Source organism: Anser anser, assembly GCF_964211835.1.
Source record: "Anser anser genome assembly, chromosome: 24".
In the NCBI taxonomy this organism is placed as follows: Eukaryota; Metazoa; Chordata; class Aves; order Anseriformes; family Anatidae; genus Anser; species Anser anser.
Window position 1 is genome coordinate 7,416,590 of NC_139745.1, and position 21,400 is coordinate 7,437,989.

A 21,400-nucleotide genomic window follows, 5' to 3' on the forward strand; every position below is an offset into this window, starting at 1 on the left:
TGCTTGGTGCCACCATCCCCCAGGGTTTGAAAAATCGCCGCTGCTTTTCTTTTTCGAAGTGTTTTGACAGAAAGCAGGGACATGCCATTCTTTGCCTCCCATTTTCTGGCTCTGTGGGGTTCATAAGGAGTTTCTGTTCACGATTTTTTTTTTTTTTTAATATTTTTGCAGCCAGCTGAAAGGACTAAAAGCATACTGAGCTTGAACCTGGGCCCAGACATTCCTAGCTGAGCACACCTCTTCTATTTGGGGCTTTTAAGAAAATAGATGGGGAGGAAAAAGTCACCATGGGAGTTGATAGCGCTGAGCCCTGGGCAGAGCTCCAGCCCCGAGGCAAAGCCCACGTCTTGCAGTCGTGATTACCGAGGGCTTTCACTCCAGGCATGAAGAAACCCTCGGGCACGGGCAGCGCGCCCGGGCAGCGCCACGCGGGGAGATGCTGCCCGCACCTTCGGCCGGCCTCCGGGAGCGGTGCTGAGGCTTCACCCAGGCTCCTCGTGGTGCCGAGGGACACGTGCTCCCTGTGGCCGTCGTGGCTGTGCCCGGTGCCGGCCGCGTGAGCCGTGCCCCGGGGCTGGTGTACGGTGGCTCCGGGAAATCAGAGGAGGAGGCCGGAGGTGGCTGGGGGGCAGCAGCTCCACGCAGCGGGTGCAGAAATGGATGGAACCGGGGGTGGGCACGGGCCGGAGCCGCTCCCCGCCGCACCGGGGGGACCGATGGGGTTTGGCAGGGGTTGTCCACACGCCCCGTGCCTCCCCCGGGGCCTCCGGGCCGGCTGCGAGCCCCACCCCCGAGCCCCGGGTGGGCAGCGCTGGGACCCCCGGGGGGCTCCGGGGGCTGGGCGGCACCGTGCTGCCGGGCTGGGCGCGGGGCACCGGGCTCGGGAGGGGGCGGCCGACGGGCGGGCGGGCGCGATCCGGGCTGCGGGCACAGAACCGGGCACAGGGCGGCCGCGGCGGGGCCTCGGCGGGGCTACGGAGCCGCAGGCGGAGACGGGACGGGGCGCGGGCGGTGCCGGTGCGGCCTCCCGGGGTCACCGTGCCCGTGTCCCCCGGCCGCTCGCACCGGGCGCGGGACGGGCCTCGGGCAGTGCCCGCCGGGGCCGGGGCAGGGCTCGGGGCCGGCCGTGAGCGGGGCCGGCGGCGGGAGGCGGCCGCGAGCGCCCCCCGCGGGCCGGGCCGGGCCCTGCCGCCGCCGCCGCCCCGAGGCCCCGCCCCCAAAACCGAGGCCACGCCCCTAAAACCGAGGTCACGCCCCCAAATCGAATCCCCGCCCCGGCCACGCCCCTCGCCACCCACCCGCCAATCACAAGGCGCGGACCGCCGAGGCCCCGCCCCTCCGCTCGCGCCGCGCCGGGCCGTGCGCACTTCCGGCGCGCGGGGCGGGGGCCGGAAGCGGCGGGGCGTTGGGGGGTGCTGGGCGGCGGCGGCGGAGCGGCAGCGGCGGGAGGTGAGCGGGGGGGGCAGGGTGGGGCGGAGCGGGGGGGGCCCGGCCGCGGGGTCCGGCCCAGGGCGGCCGCGCGCAGGGCCCCGGGCAGCCCTCGGCGGCGGGCGCGGAGCAGGGCGGGTCCCTGGGCCGGGGGGCGGCGGGGCCCGGGGGGCTCCGGGCTGCGGCCGCCGGGGCTCGGCGCGGCCCCTCCTGGTCCCGGGGCCGGGGTCGGCGGCTGGGTCCCGCCTCGCCTCCGGCAGCGCCCTCCGCGGGGAGCCGGCCGGCGGCAGGGGGGTGCCGGGGGACGGAGCCGCCGGGGGCCGCCCCTCGGGGCCGGACGGGGTCGGTGCGGGCGGCAGCGGCAGCCCCGGGGCCCGGCTCGGCTCCGGGGCTGCACCGGGCGAATTTAACGGGCCCCTTCCCTGGGGGCTCGCCGCTGCTCTGCTCTGGGGCCGGCCTCCTGCGAGCCCGTGCCCGGGGCCGTCCGTGCCTCTACCGGCAGCACCAACTGCCCCCCCCCCCCCCCCGCTGCCCCGACCCGTGCAGAGCGGCCGGCTGGGAGCCCGCTGCCGCACGGGGTGTCCGCAGCTGCTGCCCGGCCCGGGGGAGGTGCGGGGCAGCGGGCAGGGTGCTCGCTGTGTGGGGGGCGTCTGCTGCGAGCCTGCCGCTGCCGCTGGGAACGGGCGTTCGGCGGGACTTAAACGGGAGCCAGCTTTAAATCCTGCCTCGCGTCCCGAGGGGAGGGCTCCGTGCCAACGGCACGCTGCTGCCGGGGGCCGCGGCCCTGCTGCACGGCCCGAAGGCCTTCCTGCGGCCCCCTCCTCTTCTCCCCCCTGAGAATGCGGAACTCGGAGGCCTCGGAGGCGAGCTGTGTGCCGCGGCTTCCTCTGCGGGGGATGCAAACGAGATCCTGCCGCGTGCACACCACCGAGGCCCGTGAGGTTAGGTTCTTGCTGACAGATCACTCTGCATTTGAGGTGTTGGGTGGACAAAACGCTGCCCAGGTACTGCCCGAGCACACTTTGTGTTTTTTTTTTTGCTCAGCGTTAGTCTCTGGGTTGCAGACTCAGGCTGGCAGCGTTAGCGAGGCTCTCGCCTGGACACCTACAGAAGACCTCTTTATTTCGTCCGGGCTGGGTTTGTAGGTAGAAAGAGCTGCGTGAGCAGAGCAAAGAGCGCAGGAAGGGTGAGTCAGGGTTTGGTGAGGAGGGGCTGGGTTTAGCTGCCTGCTGCAGGACCCGACATTGCCTGCACGTAGCCCTGCCTCTGTTGCCGATTTACCAAATGGCTTACCCGTCACGTCGTCCTGGTGTTGCCCGTTAAATTGAACCGAATTCCCCGGGCAGTGGCAGGCTTACCCGGCCGTGGGCTCACAGCTTCCGCCAGGGAAACCCCCCCCAGAGGCCCAGGAAGGACGCGGGGGGTTGGGGGGGGGGGGGGGAAGGAGCCTGGGTCTGGAGGAACGCTTCCTCTTTTAAAGGCTTCGATCCCGCAGCCAGGCCCGGGGCTGTTCTCACAGCGGCCTGCCTCGCTGCTCCGGGGAGCCGCTCTCTGGCGGGGCTTTCTGGTCGGTAATCCCCGCCCGGCGTGCAGCGGGAGGCCAGTACCGGGGCTGATCAGATTAGAGCCTGGCGCGGGACGCGGTGGGGATCAGCGGAGCACAACAGCAGCTTTGTGCGCCCCGCGGGCCCGCTCTCCATCCCCATGCGCCTGGGGACCGCCCGGTGTCCTGCTGCGCTCCCGGGGCACGCGAGAGCTTCCCCAACGGGTGGCTTTTTGGGGACAAAACGCTTCCTTTAGTGAGCGCAGGGCGGGGGGGTAGAGCCCCGCTCTTGGCTGCGCTCCCATGTGTGGACGTGAGTCCCGTTCTGGATGCATCCCTGGCTGCAGCAGAGCGCTGACGATCCTGTGGTCAAGGTTTCTGCACTGTGTGGAGTAAAAAAAAAAAAAAAAAAAGAGGCATTCGTTGCTGCTGATTATGCGGGCGACCGCCCACAGGTTCAGCCCCTCTGAACTCGCAGCATCTGGAAGCCGCCCAGCCCAGCCACCGCTGCCCGGCTCCGCAGAGCAGGGCAGGAAACCGCCGCCTTCCCCCCGGAGCCTCGCCGCTGGCGTGGGCAGGCCGGGCTGGGAACGGCTGCGTTTGTGCGGTGCCGCCAGTGCTGCTCGTGCCTAACGCCGGCCTGCCCCGCGTCCTCGGGAAGCCGGGCGAAAACGCGGGCTGTGGGGCAGGGCTGAGGGGGCTTGGGAGCGGAAGCCAAGCAGCAGTGAGAGCTGCGGGCTCAGCTTCTGAGGGAGAGCTGCTCTCAGCTCGTGAGGGCAGGCATAAACCCTGCCCGCCCTTTGGGGCGCGCTGGGAAGAGCCTTCTCGTCTCCTTCGGGCAGGGCTCTGAGCTTTGGCAGGCTGCTGCAGCGGGGAGGAGGCCGGGCTCAGGCCCTAATCGCGACGGGTGGCGATAAGATAGGATGCAGTTGGTGAGCTGCTGTTCCCTCCCTGCGTTCCCGGGGCGTTAGTGTGCTCAGAGGGTGACCCGTCACGCTCCTCGGCGCTGGGTCTGCAGCGGGACTAAATGGGAAGTTTCTGTTGTGCTCAAGACTCGTCCAGATGAGAAGCTTCAAATGACTCGTGCCGAAGCAGCTTTCCGGGGCGGTTCAGATCCCAAAGCCGGTGGCGGGGAGTCCGAGCAGGGCGCGTCGCTGCGGGGGCAGCCTGTCGCGGTGCGTGCCAGGTGCCTCGCAGCGGTGCCGGGGCTGCAAACGCCCCGTGGAGGCGTTCGGGGCTCCGGGAGGTCCCCGCGGGCGCCTTTGCAGAATGAAACCGCTCCGGCCCTGCAGAGCCCCGGGCTCCTCCCAGCGGAGCGCTCGCGTTTGATTTGCTGCACAGTCATAAACGGGACTTTGGCCAGTGAGCAGCTGCGGCGAGGCGCGGTGCAGACCTTTGTTTTACTGAGCAGTGTCAACAGGAGGCTGGGAGATGTGAGCTCTGACATCCTTATAAGGGTAACGAGCCGTGCGGCGGGACAGAGAGGATGTGGCCTTTAAAGAGCGCCTGTGGCGATATAAAACAGCCGTGTGCATGGCTGCTCGTATCCAAACAGCCCTGCCAGCGCCAGGGTACGTCACCGGGGCTCAGGGCCAGGGAGAATCTCTTCTGGAGCTGGGAGGGCTGGTACCGGACAGCTGACCAACGCTCCAACGCTTGGCACGCGGTTCTCCTGCTGCCGGAAGACGCGAATGCGTTGTGTGTGTGCAGGTCGTGGACGGAGCGGACATGGAGAGGCTGGTGGAGCGGCTGGAGAAGGCTGTGGAGCGCCTGGAGACGGTGTGCCAAGGCCCCGGCATGTGTGGGGATGGCTCCTCCAAGGGTAAGGCGCCGCGGGCCCAGCACCCGGCAGGCTCTGCGGGGCTGCTGCAGGGGCTGCCCGTGCGCAGGGGAAGCGAGTTTGGCAGGAGATAGCAACCGCAGCCCCGCTGCACTCGCGCGCTGGCTGAGAGGAGAACTTCCTGCGGGTGCAGCGCTTCCCCTGCCTGCGCTTACTGCACGTCGGGGTGCCCGCTGCCCCCCTCGGGGGGCATGGCGGTGGTGCCCACACCCTGCGTCCTTCCCTGCAGGAGTGGCTCAGTACGTGCAGGCATTCGATGCCCTTCTGGCCGGCCCGGTGGCTGAGTACATGAAGATCAGCAAAGAAGTTGGCGGGGATGTGCAGAAGCACGTAAGGAATCGCTTTCTTCTTCCTCCATCCCGAACAGCTGCTTGTCCCCCGGGGCTGTTCAGGGCCGGGTTTTCCTTTAGCGCTGTGTTGTTGGATGTTAATGCGTAAGGATTCGGATGTTAATAACCCGCAAGGATTTGGGACAGATGCCCAGATAACCTCCAGCAGATTGCCACCCGTGCACGCCGTGAATCGCCTCCCTCTGAGATCTCTGGGAGTCGGGCACCCAGCTCTCTCCTTACAGACTTTGGCGCGTGCTCGTGGGCGGCCTGTGCGCTGCCCAGCCACAGCTGCTGCATTCCCGTTAGCGCTCCCTGAGGAGAGGTGTCTCCAAGATGTGCTGCTGTCAGACTGGAACACAGATCAGACGTGCCTTCGCTACCAGAAATCCGGAGGCCAGAAGGACGATCTGGCCTAGCAACGTGATCTGTGTGTGGGGAGATAATTGTGGCAGCTCTTTGCACCCCTAGGTAGCTAACGTTATCTGCCCAGCGGGCTTCCCAGGGCTTGGGATTGGCACAACTGCTTCCTTGTGGTCGAGGAGCGAGGGGCAGCAGGAGCTCGAAAGACTGTTGGTGTTAGGCTGGGTACGAGGGAAGCTCTGTCACGTTTCTCTTTGTTCTCAGGCTGAGATGGTTCACGCAGGCTTGGTGAGCGAGAGGTCTGTGCTGGTGATGGCATCGCAGCATCAGCAGCCAGCAGAGGTAAGTCTGGGAAATGACCTCGTCAGGGAACCTGGGTGCCCCTACCTGGGAGCGGGGCATGGCTGCAGTTTGAGGGTAATCTGGGACGTTCCGGTTGCTCCAAAAGAGGAACCAGAGGAGGACTGGAGATGCTTGGATCCGTGCGGCGGCACTTGCTGAAGGTGTGAACCGCTGTGGGTGCTCGCCCAATGCTGGGCAGGATTCCAGAGGCTGGTTCTCAGAGCTGCAGAACTGGCATTTCCCAGCCATTAAAGCACGAGCGCTCTGTGTCTGTCAGAGCAGCTTGTGAACATCATCTCGCAGCTTCTGTCCCTCTCACGTTCCTCCTGGCACCAGCGCTGCGCAATCGCTGCTCCCTAAGATGCAAAGCAGACAGGAGCCTGTGTAGTGTGCTTCTCGTTCTGTGGCACTCACAGACCTTCAGGCATGAAGCTCCTAAGGCAGAACAGACGCCTGTCTCTCTTGAGTGGTGTCTGAACAATAGGCAGACTTCTAGGACTGATTTGTCCTCAGCAAGTAATTTAACGCTGTGCCCTAGGCTGCCACCTCAGCAGGATGTGTGACTGAGACTCTGATTCTGCGTGCGTCGGCTTTTCCCTGCTGGGAACTGTTTCTCCATGAGCAGCAGGATCCCACCTTGCTTTTCTTTGTAGTTATTGTCTGGCTCACTCATGGCTTCTTGGTTACTTGATGGTGGTGCTAGGCTGGAGCTTCTTAAAGCGTAGCCTGGCCAGTGGTCCTTGGGACCTCTGTGTTTTCATGTGAACAGCACGACGGATAGCAAAAAGGAAGTCAAAGCTTGAAAAGCAAGTTTTGCCCAAATTTGTCCCTCACTGCTGCCACCGCAAGGACACTTCCTGATCTTAAAGGAAAGAAAAGTTGCTTAAAAGGCATCTCTGGAAATGCATAGTTGTTTGCCCTTGGAAGACTTCTAAGCACTTGCATTCATCATTCTGAGTGAACAGCACATAAACAATTCTTATCGTTCAAGTATTAAAGGCTTGGATCGACTTGAGAAGTAATTTGGATCCTGAAGTCCAGCTTGATAGGTTTGTTGAGACTCTCCTGTGACTCTGAGTGTAACGCAGGCTGTGGGTCTCAAACTGCCTGCGTAGCACCCCCCTGCCCTAAGGGTTTATGAAGGAGAGGAGAAATTTGACAAACTGTCTTAGAACAAAAGAATACAGGGAAGGCAAATGCTATTTCTGTCCTTGTTACTAACGAGCTTTGTCAGTGTTTCTTGGATCGCACATGAGTCACAGTTCTTGGCGTACTCCCATAGTACCAACCCAGCTGGGAGCTATGACTTCAGCCCTGGAGGAGCTGGGCCGTGGGACCACGCTCGGCTCCTGGGGAGGGCCAGGCCTGGGCAGGAGCTGTAGCAGCAACTTGGGCCAGTTGGAGTCTTCCTCTGAATGACCATCATCCCGGCAGGGCCGCCCATGAACGTGCAGCTGCTCCAAAGCAGCACTGATGTTCTTAATTGTTGTCCCCCTTGTTGTGCAGAATGTGTTCTCGGCACTTCTGAAACCGATTTCGGAGCAAATCCAAGTGGTGCAGAATTTCAGGGAGAAGAACCGTGGTAGCAAACTGTTCAATCACTTATCGGCAGTCAGCGAGAGCATCCCAGCCCTGGGCTGGGTGGCCATGGTAAGGACTGCTCTGGGAGCTGGTTTCCTTGGGCGGGTGGGAAGAGTCTGGCTCCCTGGTGAGGCAGCCCCCTCAGCTGCTTCGTGCCAACGTGTTCTTTCTTCTTTAGGCTCCGAAGCCTGGTCCTTACGTAAAAGAAATGACTGATGCTGCCATGTTTTATACCAACCGGATCCTTAAGGAGTACAAGGATGTGTAAGTTCACCTTTTCTCTTACAGACATCGCTGAACACAGCTAACGGGGTGCACGGGGTTCACTGCAGTATCTGACCGCAGCTGCCTTGGTCTTTAATTCATTCCTCTTGCTTTAAAGGCAGGGTGTATTTATAAAGCCTCAGTCAGCTGTTCTCTCCTGATCCTTAGGGTTAAGATTCCTTGCGTTCGTGTTGCAGCTGGAATCTCCAGTAGCAGGTGGATTGCTGTTCTTGCCTCAGCATCGTCTGGTGGCTGAACTGCTCCCCAGGGCGGTGAGCTTTGTCTCAGGAACGGGTCTCGTTAGGATTACCAGACCCCTCAATTAAAATACGCTACAGAACAGAGCAGGCCTCTGGCCCCCTGCCTGCAGGTGCAAGATTAATCCTGAAGCTAGAACTCGGTGCTCAGGTGTGAGACGGCTGTGCTAGTCCAGCTGAGTCCTGCCCGCAGTCCGAGAGAGGGAGGGATGTAAAGATCTCTCTATAATCCGTGGGTTTTGATGGTAAATGTGCCTGCTGCCTCCTCATGATCTCCTTGTATCCTAGAGATAAAAAGCAAGTGGACTGGGTGAAAGCTTACCTGAGTATCTGGACAGAGCTGCAGGCCTATATCAAAGAGTATCACACCACGGGGCTGACCTGGAGCAAAACAGTAAGTGCTGGCTGCATCTGCAGGGACTTCTCGGGCGGGTATTGCGTGATTATTGCAGCAGACGTGGAGCTTGTGCAATGGCCTTTCCTCTTGCTGGCCTCTTACAGGGTCCTGTAGCAACAGAAGGGGCTAAAGCGCCATCCGCTCCCCCCGCAGGGGCTGCACCGCCCCCCCCGGGCCCTCCTCCCCCTCCTGCTCCTGCCCCCACGGGCTCCAGCAGCGACGACTCTGCCTCCCGCTCGGCGCTCTTCGCCCAGATCAACCGGGGGGAAGGCATCACGTCTGGTGAGTGGCGCGGCGGGCAGGGCAGGGCAGGGCAGGGCAGGGCAGCCACGAGGAGAATGCCGCTGTGCTGCGGGTCCGACCAGGCTGGCGTTTCGGATCCTTGTTTTGCTGCTGTCCCTGAACATCCCTGCTTCTGGGAAGTAGGCTCACAAACAAAAGACCGTCTGGTCTGAGCGTGAGGCTGGGAGCCAGGAGCAGCCCTGAGGCAATTCGCAAGGACAAAGGGAGCCCGTCTGAGTTGGTGTTCTCAGCCTCCTCTGTCGAGGGGGGCAAGAGATTAATTGCTCTTTAGGATGGAGGGCGGGGGGCTCTTCGGTTGCATACCTGTCCTGCCTCAAGTACCAAAGGTGCAGTTTCACACCTACTCATATCTGCACAAACATCCCCCCCTGGCTGGCGGACCAGGACAGATGTGGCACAAAGGTGAGCTGCTTGGCTCAAGGCTCCTTCCAGCTGCGGAGTGGAACAGCAGGAGGGGGCCTTCTGGTTCCACCGAACGTCCTCATGAACGCTGCTTCAGTGTTTCTGGCTCCCTCTTTGACTTGTCACTCGTGGCTGGGCTCAGTTTAGGCCCAAACTCAAGAATTTATCTGCATTCTGAGAAACGTCATCATGCTGATTACTGATGTCTGGTGTTTGGGAACCTGCGCTGTCAGTGGAGAGCTGGAGCTCAGGCTTGATTTCTTTTGCAGGCTTAAGACATGTTTCAGATGACATGAAGACCCACAAGAACCCAGCACTGAAGAACCAAGGAGGTCCTATAAGAAGTGGACCCAAACCTTTCACTGCTCCCAAACCAGCCTGTAGTGCTAATCCTTCCCAAAAAACCTCTCCAAAGCAACCTGCAATACTAGAATTAGAGGGCAAAAAGTGGAGAGTGGTGAGTGCCTGGCATCAGTATGTGTGGGTTGGAGGGATGGGAGCTTACAGCAGGGAAGGGGTCTCCACAAGACCTTTCTTGTAAGATCCATTAGCCCGGTGCTGCATGCAATTAATTCCCTTTTAAAGGGGCTCCACTACCCTGCTGTGCTTATGGATGAATTGGTCTCTGTTCTAAAAATAAAGCGCGTTTTCCTCTCCTTTTCAGGAAAACCAGGAGAATGCCACTAACCTGGTAATCAGCGATACAGAACTGAAGCAAGTAGCTTACGTTTTCAAGTGCACAAATAGTACACTCCAAATCAAAGGCAAGATCAACTCCATCACCCTTGGTAAGTAGAGCAACCCTGAAAACTGCTTCTGCGTGCTGGTCTGTTTGCAGAAGGCTGAATCTCCACAACCTTTTTGTGAGTTGCTCTGTCTTGTCTTTGCAGATAACTGTAAGAAGCTAGGTCTGGTGTTTGACGACGTGGTGGGCATCGTAGAGATCATAAACAGCAGGGACGTTAAAGTTCAGGTGAGCGTCTGCGTCCTGCTCTCTGCCTGGGGTGTGATGCTGCACTGCACAACAGGGCTCCGGTAGCATCTGCTGCTCTCAGTAGCTGAGTTTCCAGAACGGGAATACGCACCTGTGGAGAAGGCTCATGAAACGCCTTCTGTCCTACTGCTCTGCAGCTGAGCCTGCCCGGCCCTCGGGAAGAGGGCTGAAATTTGTCTCAGTGAGCTGCTTCAGGGATCTAAATAAAAGATCAGTCTCTGTGAGGCAGGCAGCAGGATCCGGCTGCCAAAGTAGGAGGCGAGCAGGAGAATGAATGTATTCTGATTCCAGTTTTGGTGTCTGATTTGGGATGGGCAGCTTGCCCAGCCTTTCCTTTGGTTTTGTTCTTAAAAGACCAAATCAAGAAATAACCCTGGATTCTTGCCAGAAGTGTGAGTACTTGAGTTCAGTGTGACTGTGGTGGGGAACTGGAGTCAGACCTCTTGCCTTAAAAACCAGTGCAAAAAGAAAAATGTGGCTGCCCACTTCCCGCTGATGCTCCTCTAACTGCTGCTTTGTTCGCGGCTAGGTAATGGGTAAAGTGCCAACAATCTCCATCAACAAAACAGACGGCTGCCACGTGTACCTGAGCAAGAACTCCCTAGACTGCGAAATCGTCAGTGCCAAGTCATCGGAGATGAATGTCCTTATTCCCACAGAGGGCGGTGACTTTGTAAGTGTTATTTTTGCGCTCGGTGTGGAGGTCTGCAAGAGGAGGGGGAAGGCGTGATTCTGATTTTGAGACCCGCAGGGAATATCACAGTCACAGTGAGGTCTGGAGGTACAATTCTAGACTCGCCATTTTAATCCTAGACTCGGGGGTTGTGAATGATGATTGGAGGCTAAAATCGGCAAATCAAGTTGTCTGTCTGTACACTGAGACGCTTGCTGTCTGGTGAGAGTTTCCTCTTCCTCAAGATCTCTGGGGGGCAGAACAGGAAGCGTTTGTTGGTGCCGGAGGGGACGTACCGGAGACTTAAGAAAACAAGTGCCTAAAGCAGTGATAGTAGCTACTAGTTTCAGTCGCAAATGGAGATGTATGACCACAGATTTCTGTTTTTACCCTCCAGACTGAATTCCCTGTCCCAGAACAGTTCAAGACGGTGTGGAACGGTCAGAAGCTGGTTACCACTGTGACGGAAATTGCTGGCTAAGCAGAACAGCTCCAAGGCTCACGCCCTCCCCTGGCCCTGCTGTGGGACAAATCTGCTTTCAGATGATTCTCTTAGATTTCTTGTACCTTTCTGCTCTCAAACTGCTTCTCTTCTACCCGAGAGACACAGCTACCTGCCGTCACTGAAATACCTCTGGCTGGGATGTGGTATAGGTGGCGGGTCAGTTATTGTCCACATCTATTAGCAGGAAGGTGTATTTTTTCCCCCTCCCCTTGTCTGATCTAACTGCACCAATTGATCGTGTCAGATTTTGGGTGAACTTCACAGCCAGTACTGGCGGTTGGCTTTCAGAGTGTTGTTCGGGTTTTGTTTTAATTTTTGTATTGCCTTTAAGCAAACTGTTCACGTGAGAGAGGAGTGTTGTCCCCTTTTTAACAAATACTGTTGTCTGTTGGGGTCCAGAAGCACACAGTTGCCATTGCAAATGTCTGAAGTTCCTGGGAGCTGCTTATTCCAGCCCTACGTACTAATCAGTGGCATTACAGGACATGGGAATGGCTTTGTTGGACCAAAGGCTGAGGACTTGGGCCATAGCATTCTACCTTGATTTTCCTTTCATCATTCCTACTAGCTCAGTGCGTTTCTGACTGTGCCATGACAGGAGGCTTTTTATTAACCCGTGCCACAGGAAGACTGCGGTGGAGTCGCTGCAGTTTCCCCCCCCGGCAGTCTGGCTGGTAGCTTGGAGCTGAGCTCTAACCTCTTCCCATGAGCCCTCCATCCTCTCAAGGGAACCTTTACCCCAGGGCTTCCTGCTCGGAGCAGCTGAACTCAGGTTCAGTGCTCCAGGACGGTTCTGAACCTGTCCCCTCCTGCAGGGGAAGGGTCTCCTTCATTCCAGGTCAGTAGTGCAGTATTATTGATACCCAGGTTGGATCAAGTTGGTTCATCACTCTCTTCCTCATCTGCAATCAGTCACCATTGCGTGAATCTCCTCGACCTCCCCTTCCCCCTTGCTTGGCTCTTTACATTGGTGGAAGCTTGCAGCCTCTGTTCCAGGGCCCTGGAGCAGAGTGATGGATCTACACCTCAGTACTGTATTGACCCGTAAAGGGAGCTGCACGTGCTTTGACCTTCATTTTTCCAATGCCTCGGGTGGCATAAGCATATCGTAAATGCATTTCCTCGGTAAAGTGTCAATGTTCTTTTTCTCTAGGACAAAACTTACAAAAAAATATGCAATTTTTTTATTTTAAGACTGTCCTGTGACTTGTACTTGTCTTCTCCTGAGGCTTGTGAAAAATAAAAACCTTTCTTATGTACTTAAGATTATACAGAAGATAGAATAAAGTTAATGCCAACTTGCTCATTACAGCGTCTCCTGTTTGCTCTTCTTGGAGGCACAAGAGAACTCCGGGGGGACAGGATGCCCCGTGCTGCCTGGCCCTGCCTAGGTTGCTCTGAAGATGACCTCCCCCGGGGGGAGCCCAGCCTTTCCTCAGCTCTCTTTGAATCAACTGAGCAGTAGTTGTCAAATTGCACCTCTGTTGTGTTAGGTGGTTAGATGTAAAGGTCTTTATTGATTTCAGTTGTACAAAAGTGCATAAAACAAGCCATTAGTTGAAAATGGTTCAAGCTGTTAATACCCACTTAATTTAAAACACCCTTTTCCCCAGAACCTCCTAAATGCGGTCTCTTTCCCCAGCCTGACGGCAAGACTACTCTCTCCCCTGCATATGGCCACGCTAAGTCTATTCGCTTATCCCCTTAGGAGACGCTGTGTTCCTGCACTAGTGATTTTGGTTAATGCTGCCAGTGCTTCTGGAGAGGAACAGGCAACGGGGGCTGAGTGTGACTTAAACCTCTCAAGCAGCTCAGTTATTTCACCGTCACCGACTGCCCAGCACAACCACCGCTCTGAGCCCAGCAGGGGGACGGAGTGCTTCAGCGGCAGTGCAGGGCTCAGCCCACCCCTGTCGGAGCGTGGTCACAGCTGTCTCTTGTTGCAGTGCAGCAGGTGCTACCGCTGCACCCTGTAGAAGCACTGAGATTAATTTCCCCCCCCACCCCACCCCTTCCCCAGCTTCCCTGCAGGCTTGTACACGAAGCACTCTTGCACAGTAGCAGCTGCATTAACTACAGGAAGCCCCCCCAGGGTGCCTCACTGGAGGAAGGGGAGGATGGTGGTACAGAACCACTCCTCTGAGAACTGCAGGTGATCCCCTTCCACCCCCAGGAACACCAGCTTTCCTGCTTTGTCCATCTCCTGCAGCCCGAGGCGGTCCTGAAAAGAGAAGTGTGCTGAGAGCATCCCGAGGGCTGCTGCAGCCCGGTGACAGCTGGGGAGCCCACCCGAGAGCAGTGCTGCTGGTCACAGACCGCGGCTGCGGCACAAGGGGCTGGCGGGCTAGAGCAGCTTCCACCTCTGAGCTTAATCAAAGTTTCTCCTCATAGAGAGGAAAAAGTCACTTCTGCTTCTTTTTCAAGCCTTGTTGTAAATCAAAGTTCATTAAACACATGTGGAAAAGGATTGTGAGCCAGGCGTGAAACCACCACCGTAACGTCCCACTGCCAGGGACCAGCCTGGAGGGAAACAGCTCCTGGCAAGGGGAGGCCGTGCCCCAGGATCAGCGGAGATGTGAGTGGAGCAGGACTGGGGGTTTCAGAGCTCCTGAAGGCCCTGGGGACACCGTGCTTATGGAATTGAGTGGGAACTGCAGAGCCCCCTCAGCCCCCAGCAGAACGTACCTCTGTGTACAGCGGGGTCTCCCTCAGTGGAACCGTCTCCTTGGCTTGGCCGCTTTTGTAATACCCAAACCACTGCCAGAGGAAACACAAGGGAACAGTTACCGAAGGGCTCCCAGAAGGCAGACGGACTTACTGACCGATTCCGGAGACGTGCTGCTGCAGGCGGCACAACAGCACGCCTCCGCGCTCAGCCTGCTCCTCAGAAAAGCTCTGCCACCGAAGGACAAACCACAACTGAGCAAGCAAGACCCAAAACACCGCCTGAAAGCAGCACCTGCCCTGCCTGCCTCACCTCAGAGATCGGAGGGTCAACCATCGTGTCGTTGAGAAATTTCACCATCACAAACTTTTTCAAAGCCATCAGGTTTTTCTTGTACGTCTCATTGATGCCCTGGGTGAAAGCAACACAGAAAGACCCCGGTCACGGAACGGCCACCAGGAGGGACGGCGGCTGGGAGACTGCCCGCTCCAACTCGCGCTGCACCAGCGAAGGAAGCCCCGGCCTGCACCAGCCTCGGAGGCAGGAAGGTGCTTTCCTGTGCTCTGCCTTCGCTGTGCTCGTGGCATTCAGCCTCCTCTCCAGGCTGTACAAAGGGGCCAGTCCTCTGCTGCCTTCCGGGGCAGGGAGAGGAGTCGCCAGGGGAAAGGTGATGGGAGGGCCAAGCACTTGGCGCGTCCTTCCACAGGGCACAGGGACACAGGAGCTGCTCTGGCGTGGCCAAGCCTCCATCACAAATCTGCCAGGGCAAACATTTCGTACGCTCCTGGGGTGCAGGGCAAAAAATGCTCCCTTTGAACTCCAGCAAAGGTACTGCCATGGAGAACGCAAAGGAGCTCACTGCTGCTGCTGTCCTGCTGGGATTTATGCACCGGCCAGCTCCGTACCCTCTCCTGGTTTATGTCGGCCAGGAAGATGCTGTTCTTCCTGTAGTCCTCCTCCCTCAAAGGATCGTGCCAATACTCTGCTTGCACCAAACTGGAGAAGAGAAACCAGAGATCAGGCCAGAAACCCGCAGCTTCTCACGCCTCTGCAGCCTGACGAGTGTACTCACTGCTCTTGAACAGCTTGCGTGTAGGCGCCCAGATCCAGAGTCTTTCGGATCCAGTCACAGATATGGGAGCTCTCCCCAGGGCAGCGCGGAAAGCCGTACACGCCTGGGGGATGGAGCCATCATGTAACAACCCGGTGAGCCAAGCTGCAATCCCTTAATCCCTCCGGCTGGTAAAGAACCAGCCTCTTACGGAGGGGTGGCAGGAATTACCCGGGGATCAGGAGGCCGTTAATTCCCCAATCTCGTTAGGCAGCCCTCCTGCCCCGGGCACTAACCAACACAAAGGTAGTGGACGATCTTCTTGAGCTGAGGTTATTGCTCTGGAGGATGGGGGCATGCAGGCGAGCAGAACGTTCTCCAGCTCGCCTCACGCGCTCCCTGGAGGTCTCAGGCTGGTTCCCTGCAATTCCCTCCCCCCCCCCCCCCCGACACTAGAAAGAATTAGACCCAGGCCACGGAACTTCCTGGGGTAGACCATCTGAAACCTATTGCCAGCTGCCCTTAGCTGTACGCTCCCTAAATTATGCTTCATAGGGCCTCTTCGGTCTACTGCAAAGAGCACCTCTCTTTCCTTGGGGCTTCAGCCTTTCACGTGCCAATTTTAAAACACCCCGTGACCCAGAAGGTTTAGTGTCACAAAGGCTTCGCTGTGTACTCAGACGCTTCTTCTCCAGAAACAACTCATCCCAGGTGCTTCCAAGGTACGTAAGAGCTCTCCTGAGAAGTCTTCTACTTACACACGTCCCTTCTCAGTGCCAGTCAAGCCAGAAGGTAACAACTGAGCCAAAGCAGGCCACCGTGTTTAGAGAACAAAGGGACAGCTTGATTCCGGAGAAGCCTGCTGTTTTTCAGGAAGAGGTCAAAAACCTCCCTCCTCCTGCCGACAAGAGCCCCCCACCCTCCACCAGACAGGGTAAGAGGACGCTACCTTGGTGCTGCCCCCCAACGGAGATCAGATTGAACATGGGAGGAGAAGGACACCTCTGGGCTACCGCCCTCCTGTGGAGAAAGGAGGAGGAGCTGAGTTAGCGCCGCGAGCACCCCGGCCACGAACGCTGCTCAGCTTGCTGCAGCGTGGGCTCAGGCACCCGGGTGATGTTTGCCTAGAGAATCGCGCCGTGCTGGGAGAGGAGACTGGGGTCTCCTTCTGGAGTCTCGCCTCATTTGGAGTGCTCCCACCTTTAGGAAGGGATTTGTCTGTTTACATCTGCTTTGTACTTCAGGAGAATTTAAAATCAAAATCAACCCCCCAAAAAAATCACTGGAAGCGGAACAGAAATGTCAACTTACAGGAACTGCCCCCCTTGGGAGAAGCCGATTGCGTTGTAGCCTCCTTTCAGGTGCGGGTCCTTGGCGAGCTGGCTGCACACCTCTCTCACTTGGTCGTTCGCGTTCATGAAGAAGCTGTTCTCCACGTCCTGACAGCCAGATTAGGAAGCACAACTGGTACCTTTACCATGGCTTACGTTATTTTCGTTTCTGCAAACTGAGCACTAAAAGCTCCACTTGTGAAAGAGACCTTAACCTTCACGAGATGATGGAAACGAAATTCAGGCTCTGACGCTTCCCATCAGCGCAGCTTTCTTCCTACTCTGCCTGCCAAACTGCCTCAGAGAACAGTGCCGCTTCCCCAGCCTTCTTCCCAATTTCAGTTCCTTCAGGTTTTGTATGTTTTATACACGTATGTACAAATCGACCTCCACCTGCCCTTTCCAGGTCCCAGAAAATAACGTACGTTGCTCGTTACTCTGACAATTTGAAGAAATTTCGTAGGGCTACACAGAACGGACAAGAACACAAAAGAGCAGCCTGTGTCTGTTGCACTGAAGCCGTACAGCGAGCGCGTCCTCTGGAATCAGAAGGGACGGCGGGATGAGGCTTTAACCGGGACGGCGGGGCGTCCCCCTGCGTCCCGTACTGCCTGGGACGGTCCCGATCAGCGCCCAGCAGTGGCTGCGCACATTGACCCAGTTCAGACGAGGGGGTTGTTTTTCCCCACCTCTTTCCTACAGGTGTTACCTCGATGCTGTTGGCTCCTGCCCGTCCGGCCGGTTACCTCTGAGGTAACCAATTACCGGAGGTAACCAATTACCAGCAATTACCGGGGGTAACCAGCTACCGACAACTACCGGGGGCGCCCCGCGGCACCCCGGGCCGCGTTAACGCCTGCGCCCAGCCCCCCCCCCCCCCGCGGCCGCCGCTACCTGCAGGGGCGAGGCGCCGAGGCGCAGGGCCAGCACGTAGGTGCCGGGCAGGCGGCGCTGCAGCACGGCGCGGATGTAGCCCATGCTGCGCGGGTTGCAGCAGCTGTCTCCTGCAAGGCAACGGCGCAGCGTCACGGCACGGCACGGCCCGGCGGCCCCCCGCGAGTCGCCCCGCTGCCGCCCCGCGCCCAGCCACCCACCCATGCCGTGCCACAGCACCACGGGCGGGGCCGCGCGGCCCAGGCCGGGGCCCAGGCCCAGCCACAGCAGCAGCGGCACCGCCGCGCGGAGCGCCGCCATCTTGAATGGTCACGTGACACGCGCGCCGCGCCGGTCACGCGGCGGCGGGCGGGAGCCGAGCAGGAGGGGGGCGTGGCCCGCCGCGGTGGGCGGGGCTTTGGAGAACGGGGCGTGGTTATAGTGAGTGGGCGGGGCCTGAGCGGATCGGGGGCGTGGCCTGTGCTGGTGGGCGGGGCCAGCGGCGGCAGCACGTGGCAGCCCCCCCCCCGCCCCGCCCCGCCCGGGGGCGCGGAGCCCGGAGCGCCGGGAGCATGGAGGGGGCGGCGGGCAGCGCAGAGGCCTCGCACGAGGCCGCCCCCCTGCTCCCCCGGCCACCGGCCCCCAGCTCCGGTACGGCCGGTGCCCCGGCAGCCCCCGGGGGGAAGGGGCCGGTGGGGGGTGCGGGGCCCGGGGGCATCACGGGGCTCGGCGCTGCCCCGGACCCCCGGACCCCCTCCTGAGGCCGCCTCCCCGCAGGGCCGTGCTCGGCTCGCTGCGCCCTGGCCCTGCTGGCTCACGGCGCCCTGCTCGTGGCGTACGCGCTGCGGGCCGCCCTCAGCATCGCCATCATCGCCATCACCGGCGGCAGCCCCCCAAGCGGCAACCACAGCGCTCCCGGCCCGCGGCTGCCTCAGGTGGGAGCGGGGGCGGACAGGGATCACCCGTAACCCAGTGCTGCATCCCGGCCGTGCTTCTTAGGGCAGGCTCGGAAGCAGCTGAGGAAAGCCTCAAGGATGGGGGGGGTGAGGAGCGGAGCGCTCAGTTCGTTGTCCTTAGGGCCGCGTTTCCTGCTTGCTTCTCCCTTCCTGGCGCAGTCTGAGCCAGGAAATGAGAGCCCTGGCTGACTCTGCTCCCCGTCCCCACCAGGCCCCTGTGTACAACTGGAGCGCTGAGACCCAAGGGATCGTCCTCAGCTCCTTCTTCTACGGCTATGGCCTCACGCAGGCGCTGGGCGGGTATGGTGCGGGGCTCTTCGGGGGGAAGCTGGTCCTGGGCAGCGGGCTCCTGCTCTCCTCCGCCCTCACCCTCCTCGTGCCGCGAGCTGCGGAGCTCGGCGTGGGCGTCCTCGTGGGGCTGCAGGCGCTGCTGGGCTTGGCTCAGGTCAGTCGCGGCTCTAGTCGGCCCTGGCTGCTGCTCCCTGCATCCCTTCCCTCCACGCTCCCCATTTTCTGTTGCAGGGGGTGGTATTTCCAGCTCAGTACACGCTCTGGGCAAAATGGGCCCCTCCGCTGGAACGCAGCAGGCTCATGAATATCGCTGATGCTGGTAAGGCGTGAGGATGTTCCCAACTGCCGATTCAGTGAGCACAGGCCCTTCCCTCACCCCCTTCTTTCCAAGTCGGTCCTTGGTGGTTGGGTACCAAAGTCCCTTTAAAACAACTTTTTCGGTGTCTGATCCCTAGGATGCACTTTTGGAACTTTCTCTGCTCTTCTCGTGGCTGGAATCATCTGCCAGAGCCTGGGCTGGCCTCTTGTGTTCTACATCTTTGGTGAGCAGTGACCCACCGTGTCCCTCTTCCAGCCCCGCAGCAGAGCATTTGCTGGCAGAGCTCCCAGCGGTTCCGCCCCAGAGCCCTGCAGGACCAGCTCCTCCCTTTGACCTCCCACACAACTCCGGGCTCCCCTCTCACCTGCCAGGCCAGGATGATGAAGCCCTTTTTGCTGGGGTACTGTAAGGGAACGTGCTGACCCTGTCATGCCATTGAGCCAGCCCCTTCCACCACGAGCAGTGGGTTTGGGGGAGTTTGTCCCTTTCCATCCTTTGCACTCCGTTTCACTAACACCAGCCTCCCCCCGCCGGCGCTCAGCTCTGCTGCATCGTACCCACTGAGAGCCCCACTTTCTGCAGGTGGCGTGGGCTGCGCCTGGTGCCTCTGCTGGTTCCTCTTCGTGTATGAGGACCCCGCGAGTCACCCGTGGATCAGCGCTGGGGAGCGGGAGTACATCGTGTCGTCGCTGGCTCACCAGGTACACGCAAACCCTTTGGGAACGCTGCGGACACTGGTAAGGGGACTGCTGTGGTTCTGCTGGGCTTCTTACACAGCAGCCAGAGCTGGTCCCGGCCTTAGCAGCAGGTGGAGAGGCCGAGAGAGCCTGGGCAGCCCTCTAGGGGATGGGAGAAGGAGAAGCCCTGACTGATGGCTGTCCTTCCAGGGCAGCTCTCATGGCCGCTCCCTCCCGCTTGGGGCCATGGCCAAGTCGCTGCCTGTTTGGGCGATTGCCATTGCCTGCTTCTGCACAGACTGGTTGTTCTACATGCTGCTCACCTCCATGCCCACGTTCATGAGCAACGTCCTCCACTTCGACCTCAGAGAGGTGAGTGCTGCCCTGAGGCTGGTCTCTGCAGCAGCGATGGGTCTTGGTTGCTCTCTAGGCTGGGAATACAGAGTTTCCTCAGGGATGTTTCTTCCTGAGGACCAGTGGCTCTGGGACCAGCGGTGCTGCAGCCTCCGAGCCCCTGGCTGCGTCACTTGGTGCCATGGAAGTGAGAGTGCCTCGTTCCCTGCTCTGCAGAACGGGCTCCTTTCCTCCCTGCCCTACATTGGGAACGGGCTGGGGCACATCCTGGCTGGGCTGCTGGCTGATTTCCTCCTGGCCCGGCGAGTGCTCGGAACAGCAGCTGTCAGGAAGCTCTTCTCAGCGCTGGGTGAGAACAGGCTTTCATCTGCTGTGCAGCCTTCCCAACACGCCCGTGTGGCACATAATAAGACACGTTCCCTTCTCTCAAGGGATGCTGCTCCCCTCCGTCTTCCTGGTGGTTGTGCCTTACATCGGCAGCAGTTCCACGGCTGCTGTGGTACTTCTAACGCTGGCGTTGACGATAATCAGCATGACAGGGGCAGGCATCAACATTAACCACATCGATATAGCCCCCAGGTAAACGGGTCTGTCCTTTGTCCCCTCCCTGGCTTTGTGTTCTTCCTGTTCCCAGTCCCCCAAAGCTTCTGCAACTCCTCCTCGCTTCCCTCATCTCCTGCAGCTAGTCACTTTGTAAGCTAGGGAGTAAAATAAAGGCTTTAAATTCCCCCAGTCTTGCAAGGAAGACGCTAGTGTTGCTCAGCGTGACAGGCACTGTTCATGCAGATGAGTTTAAAGATGTTTCTTCTGGCTGAGGATCTCTGGCCTTGTTCACTGCAGGGAAGGGGCTGGCAGCACCTGCTCCTCTCTTCAGACAGTTTATACTCTGCCCTGCTCAGGAAATCTTTGCTTCCTCCCTCCAGATACGCAGGCTTCCTGCTAGGAGTCACAAATACCTTTGGCATAATCGCAGGAATTATTGCACCTACTGCAGTGGGACTTCTCGTCAGCCAGGTAATTTGGGGCCACAAACCACAAGCATATTCCTGGAAGAAACCACAGCTTTGCTCTCAGAAACAGATTGCTTTCTTTGCACTGAATCAGATTTTAGTCCCAGCCAGCCCCCTCACAACACACGCGTGCCACGTAGCACCCTGCAAACCAGAGCCCCCGTTCTGGGGATGCGGGGATGAGTCAGGAGGGTGGAAGAGCCCCACATGGCCCCATCTGGGTGTGCTTAGAGATGGAGAGGGGTGAGGGAGAGGGGCGAGGGAAGAGCTCTGCGCCAAGCAGGAACGCTTCCTAAATTCAGCCCAGCACACGTTGTTTCCAAAGCTGCCAAGGCAGGAAGCGTATCTCCAGTGAGCGGGTCTGGTGTATGCCTTGAGCAGCTGTTGGTATCGGTGGCAAGGAGGGGATGGAGCTGAGCTTGGTGCCGGGGGTCTGGGTGGCAGCAGTCGGGTGATCGCTACGGGGAGGTAACGGGGGGATGACGGCATCGTGGCCTGTTTGGACTCCCCCAGGATCTCCAGGAGGGCTGGAGGAACGCCTTCTTCGTGGCTGCAGCCCTCAACATTTTTGGCCTCATCTTCTACGTGGCCTTTGGCAGCGGGACCGTCCAGGGCTGGGCTCGCGAGGAGCCCGCTGCGCCGTGAGAGCTGC

The 21,400-nt window shown here is 59.3% G+C and overlaps 3 protein-coding genes and 1 long non-coding RNA gene across 7 annotated transcripts; 2 read left to right on the plus strand and 2 right to left on the minus strand.

Annotated features, from left to right (window-relative positions):
* Nucleotides 1-1,328: 1,328 nt before the first annotated feature.
* CAP1 (cyclase associated actin cytoskeleton regulatory protein 1) lies at nucleotides 1,329-12,530 on the plus strand. Of its 4 annotated transcripts, none has more exons than XM_083809894.1 (13): nucleotides 1,329-1,449; nucleotides 4,682-4,793; nucleotides 5,041-5,141; nucleotides 5,768-5,845; nucleotides 7,352-7,495; nucleotides 7,605-7,690; nucleotides 8,236-8,341; nucleotides 8,449-8,626; nucleotides 9,319-9,506; nucleotides 9,714-9,837; nucleotides 9,940-10,022; nucleotides 10,573-10,716; nucleotides 11,114-12,530. In XM_083809894.1, the coding sequence occupies exons 2-13, from the start codon at nucleotides 4,700-4,702 to the stop codon at nucleotides 11,195-11,197; spliced, it is 1,410 nt and encodes a 469-aa protein (XP_083666020.1). In that variant the 5' UTR covers nucleotides 1,329-1,449; nucleotides 4,682-4,699; the 3' UTR covers nucleotides 11,198-12,530. The 4 variants fall into 4 exon arrangements, with proteins under 4 accessions (XP_083666020.1, XP_083666018.1, XP_083666019.1 ...); XM_083809892.1 differs by lacking the exon at nucleotides 1,329-1,449 and adding an exon at nucleotides 2,197-2,432; XM_083809893.1 differs by lacking the exon at nucleotides 1,329-1,449 and adding an exon at nucleotides 2,200-2,369.
* Nucleotides 12,531-12,710: 180 nt separating this feature from the next.
* PPT1 (palmitoyl-protein thioesterase 1) lies at nucleotides 12,711-17,520 on the minus strand. Its single transcript, XM_083809896.1, has 9 exons — nucleotides 17,363-17,520; nucleotides 17,163-17,272; nucleotides 16,249-16,376; nucleotides 15,887-15,957; nucleotides 14,959-15,061; nucleotides 14,792-14,882; nucleotides 14,199-14,297; nucleotides 13,907-13,978; nucleotides 12,711-13,442 (listed from the first exon to the last, which is right to left on the minus strand). The coding sequence occupies exons 1-9, from the start codon at nucleotides 17,460-17,462 to the stop codon at nucleotides 13,320-13,322; spliced, it is 897 nt and encodes a 298-aa protein (XP_083666022.1). The 5' UTR covers nucleotides 17,463-17,520; the 3' UTR covers nucleotides 12,711-13,319.
* On the minus strand, nucleotides 14,462-14,788 carry LOC310885955. The gene is made up of 2 exons (XR_014575044.1): nucleotides 14,746-14,788; nucleotides 14,462-14,643 (listed from the first exon to the last, which is right to left on the minus strand). It is a non-coding gene; the product is annotated as an uncharacterized lncRNA (long non-coding RNA).
* Nucleotides 17,521-17,650: 130 nt separating the features above from the next.
* On the plus strand, nucleotides 17,651-20,087 carry LOC310885953 (sodium-dependent phosphate transport protein 3-like). Its single transcript, XM_083809897.1, has 8 exons — nucleotides 17,651-17,792; nucleotides 17,919-18,076; nucleotides 18,309-18,542; nucleotides 18,620-18,707; nucleotides 18,844-18,930; nucleotides 19,290-19,408; nucleotides 19,683-19,756; nucleotides 19,955-20,087. The coding sequence occupies exons 1-7, from the start codon at nucleotides 17,714-17,716 to the stop codon at nucleotides 19,725-19,727; spliced, it is 810 nt and encodes a 269-aa protein (XP_083666023.1). The 5' UTR covers nucleotides 17,651-17,713; the 3' UTR covers nucleotides 19,728-19,756; nucleotides 19,955-20,087.
* Nucleotides 20,088-21,400: the final 1,313 nt, after the last annotated feature.